This window comes from Ovis canadensis, chromosome 24, assembly GCF_042477335.2.
Source record: "Ovis canadensis isolate MfBH-ARS-UI-01 breed Bighorn chromosome 24, ARS-UI_OviCan_v2, whole genome shotgun sequence".
In the NCBI taxonomy this organism is placed as follows: Eukaryota; Metazoa; Chordata; class Mammalia; order Artiodactyla; family Bovidae; genus Ovis; species Ovis canadensis.
Window position 1 is genome coordinate 37,086,082 of NC_091268.1, and position 13,984 is coordinate 37,100,065.

Genomic DNA, 13,984 nt, shown 5'->3' on the forward strand with positions numbered 1-13,984 from the left:
GCGGGGCCCCGACCACATCCCTAACCTGCTCCATAAAATATCATCCCTACTGCATCCCTCCACTTTCCACCCCTCTCTCTCCCTGGACTGAACCTGACTTTCCATCCGATCATCTGCCATCGTGTGGACCAGTGAATACTCTGCTTCATTCCAGCCTCACAAAGAATCTTGTGGTGGAAGGATTTATCTGACATCCCACCTTGAAGATGAAAGGATTGAGGATCTGGGACATGGAGGGTAGTTTGCCTTCAACACAGCACTGCTGAACCCAGAACCCAAGTTTTTCCTAATAGATTATGTTGAGTTGCTACCAAAATGGCCTTAACAGACAAAAACAATAAAAAGCGGCAGCTGGCAGTAGTGTTCGGTGAGTGTCATACCCTGTACTCAACACTCTGCAGATAACCTCTCATTTTATCCTCCTGAGACCACCCTGGGTGAGCCCTGGAACTGCCCCCGGTGTAGAGATAAGGGCACTGGTATTCTGAGAAGTAACTTGAGCAATGCCACGTGGGAGTGGGGGAATGGCAATTCCCAGTTGCCATTCACAGTGCCCTCATCTGTGAAAAGGGGACAGGGGGCTGGGATTTGCTCTGTAGGACTCTAGAACCCTCAACCTTGAAGCCTTGCTAGCTTGCTTCCATCTTACGTCCAGATTCCTTTTTCTAGCTTATAAATTATCTTCACTGTCATGATCATGCCTGATTTTAACAAAGGCACCAAAAGCACATACTACTGTTCATGTGTCCTCAAAGGAAGCCAACCCTCAGAAATTTGCAATGGCTCAGCTTACACTGTAAGTGACAGTTTCCGTGGTGGCTCAGATGGTAAAGAATCTGCCTGTAGTGCAGAAGACCTGGATTTGATCCCTGGGTTGGGAAGGTCCCCTGGAGAAGGGAATGCAACCCACTCCAGTATTCTTCCACAGACAGAGGAGCCTGGCGGGCTTCCATCCATGGGGTCACAGAGAGGCGAACACAATTGAGTGACTAACACTGTGACTTTGATTTTTGACACTGTCGGTGAGTGGCAGGTGACCTAATGCCCCTTCAGGTGTTCATTTCACTAGGAAAGCATCACCCACTTGTCTCAGAAGGATATTATTATGATTGGAAAGACTTTATGGTCGGAGTGATTTTCAGATTTAGGGAGCCGTGCATATAGGTGAGACAGAGCAGTATCAGCCCAGCTCAGGTGAGCAGGAAAGCCCAGGAAGGTGGTCGTCGTCACCTTCTGGAACTACATCTTCCCTGACCCCAGACTGGTGCTCTGGAGGTGGAGCCTGAGCTGGAGTAGACAATATCCCTAAAGCCAGCAGCCCTGGAAGTCAGATCATTACTGCCAGTCGGCAGACGGTACTAATGCTTATTGATTCTGTCAACAAGTATTTATTTGTTGACATAAATGTGTCAGGACCCAGCTGCACCACTGGGAGAATGCATCCATGAACAGAAGAGATAAAAGTCCCCCGTTCCTTTGGAATTTACATTCGAGTGGGGGAGACAGATAATAAACAATAATAACAAAAAATAAGGGGGCAAGAGATGATGGATGAAGGCAGAGATGCTATTTTTGATTGGATGATCGGGGCGGTGTTTCTGATAAGGATGACATTTGAGCAGAGACCAGAGCAAATGAGGGAGCGAGGGATGTGGATATCTCAGGGCAAAGTGTTCTAGACAGCAGGAAGAATGAGTGTAAACGCCCCAGGCAGGGACATGCTTGGCGTGTTTGAGGAGCAGCGACCAGGCCAGTGTAGCCCGAGTGGAGTGTCATTTTGTATCTTGTGACCCAGAATTCCTTTATGAATCAGCTACCTTTAAAAAAAAATGACAGATCTAGTGTAGCGTGCTGCGCACTTGATATGTTTTTCTTGCTACAGACTTAGAATTTGGAAGATAAAAGATTGTTAATAAAAGAATCTTGATGGTGGTCAGAATAGATAAAAGGGAAAAAGACTCCCCACCGATGTATGAAACAGTTTTTGTCATCCTTAAAATGATGCAAATTTAATTTCAAAAAACTTGTTTAGAAAAGCAAAGTTACATCAGAAGTATTCTTAGACAACTGGATTTTTTAAATCCTTGAAAAATATGCATGGCTCAATTTAACAGAAGATGTAAGATATCAAATTCTATTTAAGAGATTGTTCTAAATGTGTTAAAATTGGATTTGCACATGGAAAAGAATCAGAGAAATAGACAAATCAAAACATTAATTTGATTTAGGGAGGGGCCTGCGGGTAATTGTCTTCATTTTGAATTTATATTATTTCAGGAGAGTCTGTGATAAAATACCTTAAAAGTGTTGAATGTACCACAAGGTGGCAAAAGTTAATACTGAAATTGTTGTTCAATCGCTAAGTCATGTCCAAATCTTTGCAATCCCATGGACTATAGCATGCCAGGCTTCCCTGCCCTTCTCTATCTCCTGGAGCTTGCTCAAACTCTTGTCCATTGAGTTAGCGATGCCATCCTACCATCTCATCCTCTGTCTTCCTCTTCTCCTGCCTTCAGTCTTTCCCAGTACCAGGGTCTTTTCCAATGAGTCGGCTCTTTGGGTCAGGTGGCCACAGTATTGGAGCTTCAGCTTCTGCATCAATACACAGATGCAGAAGCCATCAGAAGGGGGTTGAATTTTTAGCGATTTGCTCATTAGAGGAACTGGTCTTAGGAGAATGGGGGTTAGGCCAAATTTTCTAGAAGTACAAAGGGGTAAGTAGGAGCTTCTCAGTCAAATAAATCTAGGTCTGAGATTCCTGGCTGTGTGACTTCCAGGAATTCACTTAACAGATCTGAATATTGGTTTCATCATCTTTAAAGTGACATAAGAAGTGAAGATTAAAAGAGATGGTATACAAAATGCAGAACAGATAATAAATGAGGCTACCCATTTGAGCTGTGCTGTAGGGGCACCTGGCTGCCTGGGCACAAAAGGATTGCATTTCCTCCAGCCTTTTTGCAGTGTTTCCCAGGGACAGTTGTCAGCCCGGCACATTCATGCAATTTCCCAACTGCCAGTGGGCACAGGCAGTTGAGTCTCCTTAGCAAAACATCTATTTTAAATGTTTTCTTTTCAATTGAACATATGCACTTCTTTTTTTTTTTTAAATAGAATTAGATTTCATGAGTCATTGAAGGACAGAAGTTACTTCCTCCCCAAATTTGCTGTTGTGGCCCAGCAAGAACTCAGTTGCAAGGCATGCTGGGAGGGACGTCAACCCAGAATGCAAAAAGGGACACGGAAGGGGATGAGAATGATTCCGCTTGTAGAGCTGGCTCCTGATGACATGTCCATTGAGCACGGAGATTGTCTAAGGGGTCCTTGTAATTCAGGGTCAAGTTTGGGTTGGCAGCAGTATCCAAGGATATGATTAAATGTAAGGGTGTTGCTGTAGGAAGCTCTTGGCAGTAGTCTCTATGGTTGAGTTGCAAGAAATAGAATACCCTTCTTTCAAATATTTCAAAGAAAATATTAGAAAGAAACGACCAAAAGGCAATACCTGAGCCTCACGAAGATCCAGAACTTCAAGGCTTTTTAGACTAAATCTCTGTTTCTTTCTCCGTGCTTTCTTTGTTTCTTCCTGCTCATGGTAACATGGCTTCCCTAGCCCCTGTTTGCCTGTCCGCCAGATTCCCACATTCCAATTCATACTCAGGAAAGAGAATCTGATTGGTTCAGCATAGGTCAGTTGTTTTATTCCTAGTCCAATCACCTAGTAATTGACTACTAGTTCAGTAGGAAACTTGAAGAGGAGTTGTGTCTACAGGGAAGGAATAATTGGTGCTCTTGTCAGGTGGGAGACAGCATCTTGAGTCCAAGGAGATCGATTGGGTTGGAGCAGGACATAGCCTGCTGCTAACAGTACAAATAGGGTATTCAGTGTCTCCAAGGAGAGGAAGCTGGACAGATAGGTGTCTGGGCCTTAGGCAACTAAAGCCATCCAAGAATCTTGAGTGCAAGAAAGGACCCAGGAATGCAACCCAGGCATACAGAGCTGGGATGGGTAGGAATGGACACAGCCTGCTTCTCTCTGCCCTCTTTATGGTGACCTTTGTGTATTCATTCAGTAATCAAAGGTCCCTAGAATTCCAGCGAAGAAGAGAGATGGCCCTAGCCCCAGTTCATGGGGTTGCAAAGAGTCAGACACGACTGAGCGACTGAACTGAACTTGAGAACTGTTTTCTATGTGGAAGTGCAAAGCTTAGAAAGCTGAAAATGCAGTTAGAGGAGCATCAGATTGCATGATTCTGGTACTGATTCTTCGGCTTCAGAATACAGAGGAAATAAGGTGTCACACCCTCATATGAATGAGGCTCCACCAGTTTGCGTGGACTCTGTGCGCATCATCTGTTACATCTTTGCAAACTTCCTTTGGAGGAGAAGCTGTTCCTGTCCCTTCAAGGAGGCAGAGGAAGTTTAAGTAACTAATGCAAGATCTCAGAGTAAGCAGGATCTCTAGGACTTGCACTCAAGACAAGCCCATGCCACAGCGAGAGCCCTTAACTGCACAGCTTCTTGAGAGAAACAGATGGATCTCTACAGTAAGAGAACAGTTTACAGACAGGATTGACTCACTGACCAGCTTGGCAAATCACTAAAGATCATTAAATAGATTAACACTTACTGCAGCTCACCTTAGAGAGAGTACACGCTTAGAATTGCCCACATTGCTGATTTTCTCTGTCCGGGATACATTATTAAAAGTGGCAGGTGTCCTCCTGGCAGTTACATGGGCATCATGTCACATCCTCCTTTCAGCTGACTTAGAGGAACGGTGATTATCTCTTTAAATGCCCCGCCCTTTCCATGACCCCCCTGGTGAACTCTGCACATGCAGCCATTATTTTATTTTATTTTTTATTTGGCTGCCTTGGGTCTCAGTTATGGCATGTGGTATCTAGTTTCCCCACCAGGACCCCTGCATTGGGAGCATGGAGTCTTAATCACTGGACCACCAGGGAAGTCCCCAGTCATTATCCTCATACTCACACTCCAAATTTGAGAAATGCTATCCAACCATTTTCCACGCTGCAGTGACAGACAGATATTTAATTTATTTACTGATTGAACATGAGAGGTCATGGGGAAAGGAAATTTAAAATTAACTGAAGTTGTTTCACGCTTCAGGGACAAGGGCAGTGTGTAAATGAAAAATCACCACAATAACGAGGACAATTAGGGAGGAACACTTTGAAAGTTGAGCAGACTGGCTAGTTTGAGGGGAAAGATGGTGAGCTTGCCTTTCAGAGCCTTTAATTGGAGTTGACGGTGGAACACCCACGTAGAAACGTCCTATAGCCAGCTGGAGCCGACTGGAGCTCAGGAGAAAGGGAGAGGGTGGAAACTGAAGTCAAGATTCATCAGCCTAAAGCAGTGAGAGCTGATGTTTTGAGCTGTGACAAGTCCTCTTTGGAAAACAGAGCAAGTAGCAGGAGCAAGTAGCTGGACTTGAAGTCCAGACTCAATACCTACTTTCTAATGTCCACGTAGGAGAGGCCAGCAGATAGGTCCTGATTCAAATCCACTGCACATGACTAGGAGAACGATCTTTAAAACCTTGGAATAATTTTATAGAAACAGTAGGAGAACAAAGTCAAATTTTAGGACAATATGGGGGTCGGGGGTCAGGAATGGGCTTCCCAGGTGGCTCAGATGGTAAAGAATCTACCTGCAATGCACATTACCCAGGTTCGATCCCTGAGTTGGGCAGATCTCCTGAAGAGGGGAATGGCTACCAATTCTGGTTTTCTTACCTGGAGGATTCCATAGACAGAGGAGTCTGGTGGGCTACAGCCCATTGGATCACACAACTGAGCAAGCTATCTATGGGGAGGGGGAATAATTATGCTAGAATTGGAGGTGTTGGTTGAAGGCCATTTCATGAGCTGAAGTCCCCAGAGCTCGCTCTCTCTACCTGTCGTGAAGTTTCTCTGAACACATCTTACTTTAGATGATGGCTTGAGTTAGTCATGTCTTTGTCTGAACTGAGATTCTGAATTCTCTGCAGGCAAGACTTGCATCTTATCAATTTTGTTCCTTTAACTCCTGATACTGTGACTTACAAAAATAAATGCTCAGTTAAAGTTCTAAAAAGTTCACTTCCCTGCTCAAGATGGGCTCTAGCTTGCCCTTGGCAGTGCTTTCCAAAACTAATCTTCCTTGCTCTGGAGTGGGAGATGAACTTGGTGGTACAGGGACGTTTGTTTCTAAAGTAAGGCATTTAAGGGATTGATGTACCAAAAGCAGACTGGTTATAGTGTAGAGTCAACAGAGTCCAGGTAGGCATTTATTTTTTTAAAAGAGGAAACAGTGACTCTTCATTTGTGAATTTGATATGAAGTTTTAAAATTTTTAAGTAACTGTGTTTAAGTTGAAAAAAAAAGGTGAGTTAATGAAAAAATATTTTAAAATAAGTAAATGTTAGTAAATGAGTTAGATGGTATACTCGGTAAAGATCTTAAAGTGAGAAGACTGACGTTTGGGTGGATGGCCCACCCTGCCTTGCTTGAATCTCCTCTTTTGTAACTCCGTGCATTCTACTCTCCCTTGCCAGAAGTGTTGTTCAGTTGCTCAGTCATGTCTGACTTTTTGCGACCCTATAGACTGCACAGCCCAGGCCTCCCTGTCCTTCACCATCTCCTGGAGTTTGCTCAAACTCATGTCCATTGAGTCAGTGAAGCCATCCAACCATCTCATCCTCTGTTGCCCCCTTCTCCTTCTGCCCTCAGCCTTTCCCAGCATCAGGGTCTTTTCCAGTGAGTTGGCTCTTCAAATCAGTAGCTGTAAAATCAGGGACTTCACGTGCTAGTGATATTTTTTCACAGTACGCATCAAAATAAACACAGAACTATAAAGGTAAAGCCATATGCATCCATAGCCCACCTAAAATTATCTCCCTCCCCATTTTAGGAAACGTTGCCATTTGGAAGTTTGTCTGGTCTCCCCACTTGCCTGGGGAATCCTTACTGTCAGGCACCGCGGATCATTCACAGCAGCATTTCTGGCAGTAGGAGAGCCTGGCATAGAGTGGGCATCATTAAGTATTTGCTTGGAAAATGAAAGGACAGCAAGATGCCAGCCGTAACGTTTAATAGCTGAAGCACCAGTGTGCCAACACCACACTCGATACAGTTTAGAGACGACAGATCTCAGGGGAGCCCCACATACAGTTCGAGGTAGAAACAGACCACAGAACATAGCATTATCCACCCTGGAGTTCTCTCCCTGATGTTGAGATTCTAACTAATAAGTTTGGGGGGTGGGGGGCAAGTTGAGTTCTTCCAAGCAGAAAGCAAGCTCCTGAAATCTCTCCCTCACTTACTTCTCTCTCTCTGGCCAATGCCATCTGCTAGTTTTAAAAATAATTTTTAAAAGCAAGTGTTTTGGTTCTCTTCAACGTGCAGCAAAGACAGATGCTATTTTTAGGCTTGTTTTCTATCAAAAAAAAAAAACCCCCTAAGAACCAGGGGCTGGGTGTCGGCAGTTCTGGCTGACTGTCTCCACTCTGCCACTAACTTGTAAGTGACCTTTTTGCAAATCTCATATGCCTTGGACACTGAGAACAGAAGTGATAATTCTGTCTCTCATTAGAGATGTTGAGAGGGTGAAGTAGCGTCGGGGTGAGAAAGTCCTACAATAGTTCAAAAATAATTGATTAACCCATACCTCTCCCTTGTGGTCTGCCAGCGTTTTTGACACATGGCTGGATTTCTATATTCTCCCCTGGACAGAGAGCTCCCAGACGGGAGGACACACCCACACATCCGTGCAATGTCTGGGTGAGAACCTTATACAGGCAGCTGTATAATAAGAGGTTACAAGTGTAGACTCTGAAACCAACCTGCCCAGCTTCAAATCCTGCCAGAAATGGTAGTCCTTGTCACATTGAATTCTTTAGAGAGAGAAAATATATAAAGCGCTTTGTCACATAGCAAGTGCTTGCAAGGTGGTAGCTTTATTGAATGGTTGTTATCCTAATTATTGTACACTCAGTATACATTTGACAAAAGCACGTATGACTGTTATGTATAAGACAAAGTTCCGTGCACTGTAAGGAAGATTTTTTTTTTTTTAATGGTAGATTAAACCTTTGCTGTATGGCCACCATCATATTGTTGTTCAGTTGCTCAATCATGTCTGACTCTTGGCAACCCCGTAGACTGCAGCACGCCAGGTTTCCCTGCCCTTCACTATCTTCTGGAATTTGTTCAGTCTCATTTCCGTTGAGTTGATGATGCCATCTGATCATCTCAACCTCTGTCACCCCCTTCTCCTCATGTTTGAATGCTTTATATATATACCTACTCTATAGGATAGGTGAATCATGTCCACTTTACAGGCAGAGAAAAAGCTGGAAGTTTGAGAGGTTAAGTAACAGCAGTTACACAGCCAATAAGTGATGGAGAGAGACTTGAAATCCTGTATTGATTTCATAGGGACCCTTTGCCCTACACATTACTTCTCTACTAACTCCGCTCCTGGTCTAACAGCCCCGGACAATAGCTTCATGACTTTTGACAGCAAATCCCTCTTTTAAATTGGCAACCCAGCCAACATATAAATAAAACCCAAACAAATATTTCACAACATCACCAGTCCTGGAAGCCACACACAGGATTTTTTTACAGTATCCTGTTGGTTACAGAAGTCAGTCCTATTCATAGAGGGAAGGGACGACACCAGGAAGTGAACATCGGGCAGTGAAAATCACCGGAGGTGGCGCCTCATGGAGGCTGGCTCCCACGGCTGCGTATTACCTGTCATACAATTATTCACTTCGTAGTCTTCACCCTTTATTAGAATTAGCTTTCTCTGAAATGATGACCATTAAGTCACAAGGTTGATGTGCTGGTTGTATTTTCCAGTACAAACGAGAGTAAATTTAGCGTTACTAATTTTTTCCTAATTATTATTATTATTTTTTACTGTGCTGGGTCTTCACTGTTGCACGGGCTTTCCGCTAGTTGCGGTGAGTCGGGGCTGCTCTCTAGGTGCGGTGTGCGAGCTTCTCGTTGCGGTGGCCTCTCTTGCTGCGGCTCCAGGGCGGTAGAGTACAGGCGCGGTAGCTGTGGTGCATGCGCTTAGTTGCTCTGCAGCATGTGGGATCTTCATGGATCAGGAATCGAACTTGTATCTCCTGCACTGGCAAACGGATTCTTTGCTACTAAATCACCAGGCAAGCCCAGTGTTATTCTTTTTTTCTTTAATTTCAGAGACTTTTCTGGTGGTCCAGTGGCTAAGACTGTGCTCTTAATTCGAGGGGCCTGGGTTCGATCCCTGATTGGGAAACTAGATCCCACATGCTGCTTCTAAGAGTTTGCATGCCACAACTAAAGACCAGCACAGCCAAATAAACAAAAAGATTTTTTAAAAAATTTCACGTTCTCCCTGTGTTAACGTGTGTACTTCCAATGGCACAAATAATCCATTTGGGGAATCAAGGCACCTGGCCTGTCATTGAGTCCCGGGGGTTTGGATCATAAATCTCAGCTATTACCTGCTCTCCATCCAGGGCCCAAGAAACTCCAGAAGGCTGACTTTGCTCTTTGCTGTCTCCTCCCAGGATCGCCTGTACTTCGTGATGGAGTATGTAAACGGCGGTGACCTCATGTACCACATCCAGCAAGTAGGCCGGTTCAAGGAGCCTCACGCCGTGTAAGTGGCCCTGTGCTTTTCCCTTGGGATGAATGAGTGGGTGGTTAGTTCCTTTGGGTTTTTAGCCAAATAAGAATTTTTAATATCTTGGGCTTCTTGTTTAAGAGAAATGTGTGGCCGGGACAGAGGGTGTTCTGCTGAGATGGGCTATTTGTTTCTTGCTTAACACCCGCTAAAAGCTGGAAGCTTGAAAACCATAGCTATTTCTTGACCTCCACGTTTTGCCCCTGGCTCTTCAGGAAAGCCCTAAAAATTCCTTGGGGAGTGTCACTGTAGGCTTTGTGTTTTCCTTTGCTCATATTGGTTAAGAGCTTACCATGTGCCAGGCTCAGAGATTTTAGAGACTTGCTCACAGTCACAGAGCTCGTGTGAGGCAGACCCAAAATTCTGACCCAGATCTTCCTTGCTCACGTTCTTGCTCCCTCTTAGCTGTCCTCATTCCAGGGAGATGAAAGCTCAAGCTGCATAGTGACTACACTCTGTGGCTCTTGGAGTGGGGAGACTGACTCTGGATTTTTGGAAATCTGTTTCCCCTGCTGAGTCCATTCCATCACCTTCAGCCCACAAGGCAGCTGGTCTCTTTGGTCTGGAACACTCATTTCATCCTGGGTCTCCCTGCAGTTGGTGAATGGGTGTGTGGCAAGTCACAGGATCGGCAGTGCTAACCTCTCCTAGGGAGGTTGCTGGTCTCCTACTGTCCCTCCGGAAAGCCTGTAGGGCTCACCCAGGGCCCCATCCTGTCATTGCAGAGGCCTCCTGGTGCCCATGCAGCTCAGCCTTGCCCCCTTTCTTCCCCCCTGCCCAGGTCACAAGCACTGATTCTGGAAGGGTTACCATTCCCCTGCTTCCAGGTCATGCCATTTGTGTGTCTTGGCACAATTCTAATGGGTTGCTTAGAAGTAAAAGGACTTCTAACATCTAATTGACCACTGACCTTTATTCCATTATCATATGAGACACATTGTCAGGACACTTTACAGAGTTCCCCAAAGCCCTGCCCAGCCTTTACAACTGGGCTTTCTGGGTCTCCCAAAATCTCTCTTAGATTTTGAAAATGAAAAGTTAACACTTCAGCCAGATGCTGTTTCCAATTCTGGATGTGCTGTGTATTAGCTGTGTAACTTGGTCAGGGTATTTCCTGTCACTAAGCCTCAGTTTCCTCATTTGAGGAACAGGGAGGTAATTGTAGCACCTTGTTGCTCTTTAGTCACTCCGTTGTGTCTGACTTCTTGTGACCCCATGGATTGTAGCCCACCTGGCTCCTCTGTCCATGGGATTTCCCAGGCAAGAATACTGGAGTGGGTTGCCATTTCCTTCTCCAGGGGATCTTCCCAACCCAGGGATTGAACCTGTGTCTCTTGCATTGGCAGGCATATTCTTTACCACAGAGCCACTACCTTATAAGGTTATTGTCAAGACTGAATCAGATAATAACCTGAAATGATACAAGGTCCATGGTAAGCCTTCCACAGATGTTAGGTGTTGTCATTGAGATATTTTAACTTGTTGTCATCTGAAACAATCCTTCTCTAGCCAGTTCATCATATCCTGTGGCCTCCTCCCCACTAAACAGTTGCTGAACCTCTGCCCACCCTATTTGGTCCTTAAAGCAACCTCATAGCTCTCTAAACCCTGTTCATCCATCCAGACTCCCATACTTCGTTTTATGAGCTGTGTGGTTGACCATCCAAGGTGAGACATTCATGCCCTATGCTCAGTTCAATATTGTATTGAATTCTGAGAGTTGCGGGCATATGGTGTCCTTGAATTTCTCCATTGCTTTTTTTTTTTTTAATTTCAGATTTTACGCTGCAGAAATTGCCATCGGTCTGTTCTTCTTGCAGAGCAAGGGCATCATTTACCGGTAAGCGAACACTGCTGTACTTTCCATCTCCTCGGCTCCCTCGGCTCCTCCCTTCCCTGCCTCTTTCTTTAACTGCTTTTAAAATTAGAATCCATGGTGGGGGAGGAATCCTCCAGTACTAACTTGGGCATGTGCTCTGCCAGGCAGCATCGCCCACTGCCCTGGCAAAGTTTGGGCAGCTCTGTATGATGATAGAAGATCTTGATGGACTCTGCCTCCAAAGATGGTTCGGAGCCTCAGATGTGAGACCATTTGCTCTAAGAGGAGGAGGCTAACCACTGGGGACCCAGCACGTCCTTCTCTTCCCCGTGGACCCCACATTTGGGAAGCAAGCAAAGACTCTTGGCTGGCAGAATGTGCTGGATCATATTATTATGAAACAAATTTCTTTCTTTCTTTCTCTTTCCTTCTTTCTCTCTCTCACTCTCTTTCTTTCTTTTTGTGCTATGTAACTACAGTTTGGGAATGGATCTCTGTGTAGCTTGCCCTGAAAGACAGGATTAAGTTCAGGACTTGGCATTTGCCCGTTTTTGGAGGAGCAAGCGTATGATCATAGCTGGATGACTCATCCCAGTTTATATCTCATGCAAGGCAGACTGTGGAGCCTGGGGCTGCTATTTGTCAGTGAGTCCAGGGTGTATAATTCTCCTTATACCACATAGATGCAAGCATTCCAGTGCAGGCTCGGGCTGGTTTGTTGTACAAGGGAGGCTGGCATGTGGCACGGGGCTTCCAAAGGACACTTGGCCCAAGTGAGGGTCTGTTTAAAAGATCTTGAAGAGTCATCAAAGTCCATTTGATTCACAGATTTGATAAACATTTCTTGAAAGCCCACCATATCATATACTGGCCTCTACTCTAGGTGGGGGGATGCACTGTGAAGAAAACAGACAAAGGCCAGCCTTTGTAGAGCTCAGATTCCAGTGGTGGGAGACAGATCCCGTAATTCATAAAAATGCTGTCTATAGTGAGAAGTACTATGGAGGGAGTCAAGTAGGAGAGGGGGCTGATGTGGGCTGGGTGGTGGTGCTTGCCTGACATTCCATAGAGGTCATGAGATTGGGGTCTGAAGAGTTAGGGAAGACCCTCGGAAGCCTGGTCTTCCTAAAGCAACTGAAGGACATGGGAATAAAAGGCATAAAGAGATTAGCTTGGTGATCTCAAGGCAGAAGGTAGAAGTGAGGCTGCTGGCCCTGGTGGGAGGGAAGGCGAGGGACCTTGCCAGAATCCTGCAGAGTCCTGGGGCTTTTTTTCACTCCTTGAGGTAGCAGGTCCTGAGTGCATTGAGTCCCCACTTTGCCTGTGTGCTCGTGATAACAGAGGAATGAAAGTCAAGAAACAGAGTGGCTTTACCTGGCACAGCCCTGATCTCAGTAAAGAAATAGAAACAGCGAGTGACCGTAATAATTTCAACTGTAAATAGTGTGGTCATGCTCACCCTCAATGAACATGTGTCACCATGCATGCATGAAACGGGACTCGTGAAGCCTCTGACTCCCCCAGCTTCCCCTTTGACTGTCATAGTGGGAGCATCTTGTACTGAATGTAATTCTGGTGTTGAGAGGTACACATTATCTTCCGTATGACATGAAGACCCCTACATTCAAGTTGATCACTTCAGCTGGTGCTTAAACCAAAGAACAGGGGATCATGGGTAACTGTTCACTCTACACGATTTTCTCCTTACGTGCTGACATTTGAACCTGACCCCTCTATGGGATGGGCTTCCACCAGAATAGAATCAGGCACTTAAGCATTGCTGAGAAGATAAATTAAGGGACTATAAGTTTATTGGAAGAAAACTCAGTCCCACGGGAGGAACCAGGACAGAAAATGATTTGAGTTCTTGCCAACAGGTCTGGGATTCAAGGCAAGGTTTCTAATATATCAGAGAACTAGACTGGAATCTGGGATCCATCGGTCCAGGTCATAAAATCCAAAGATTAAGATTCTAAGTGCTAGACCATGCCTGAAGGCAAAGCTTTTTCTCCTAACTGTACATTCTTCCTTTCCTCCTCCATTATATTTGTCATTCTTTTAAGCCACTCACCCTCTGAAGCCCTTTCATTTGTGGGTAGGAATGGAGTCCATATCTTCCTCTAAAGATTTAACACAGCAGATACTTTTGCAGCCTTCCTATAGGAAGCGCAGACACACAACTCAGGCTCTGATGCTCGTCACATTCACTGAAGACGTTGAATCGGAAGTTAGTGGCCAGGAAGCAGAGCCTGTAGGATGGAGAGTGGACGTAGTCATCAGCTATGTCTGGTTCCCAGAGGTGTGAGGGGAAGTGCTTCTTAGGAATAGCACCCAGAGTCCAGCACGAGGGCCTCATGGAACAAGGGACAATGTCTGTACCCAATGGTGGCATCAGGGGTGCCCTCACTGGGTCGTTTCTGTGCTGGTTAGTCATTGTTCATGGCTGCGTAGCCTCCAAGTCTGCTCCGCCAGCCTTCTTGGAGA

The 13,984-nt window shown here is 45.3% G+C and overlaps 1 protein-coding gene across 2 annotated transcripts in view; it reads left to right on the forward strand.

Moving 5' to 3' along the window:
- The window catches only part of PRKCB (protein kinase C beta), a 373,695-nt gene that overhangs the window by 317,140 nt on the left and 42,571 nt on the right, over positions 1-13,984 (forward strand). For both annotated transcript variants that reach the window (XM_069570367.1, XM_069570368.1), the window contains exons 11-12: positions 9,566-9,657; positions 11,459-11,521. In XM_069570367.1, the coding sequence (XP_069426468.1) occupies positions 9,566-9,657; positions 11,459-11,521 (155 nt within the window). The remainder of the gene's footprint in view (positions 1-9,565; positions 9,658-11,458; positions 11,522-13,984) is intronic.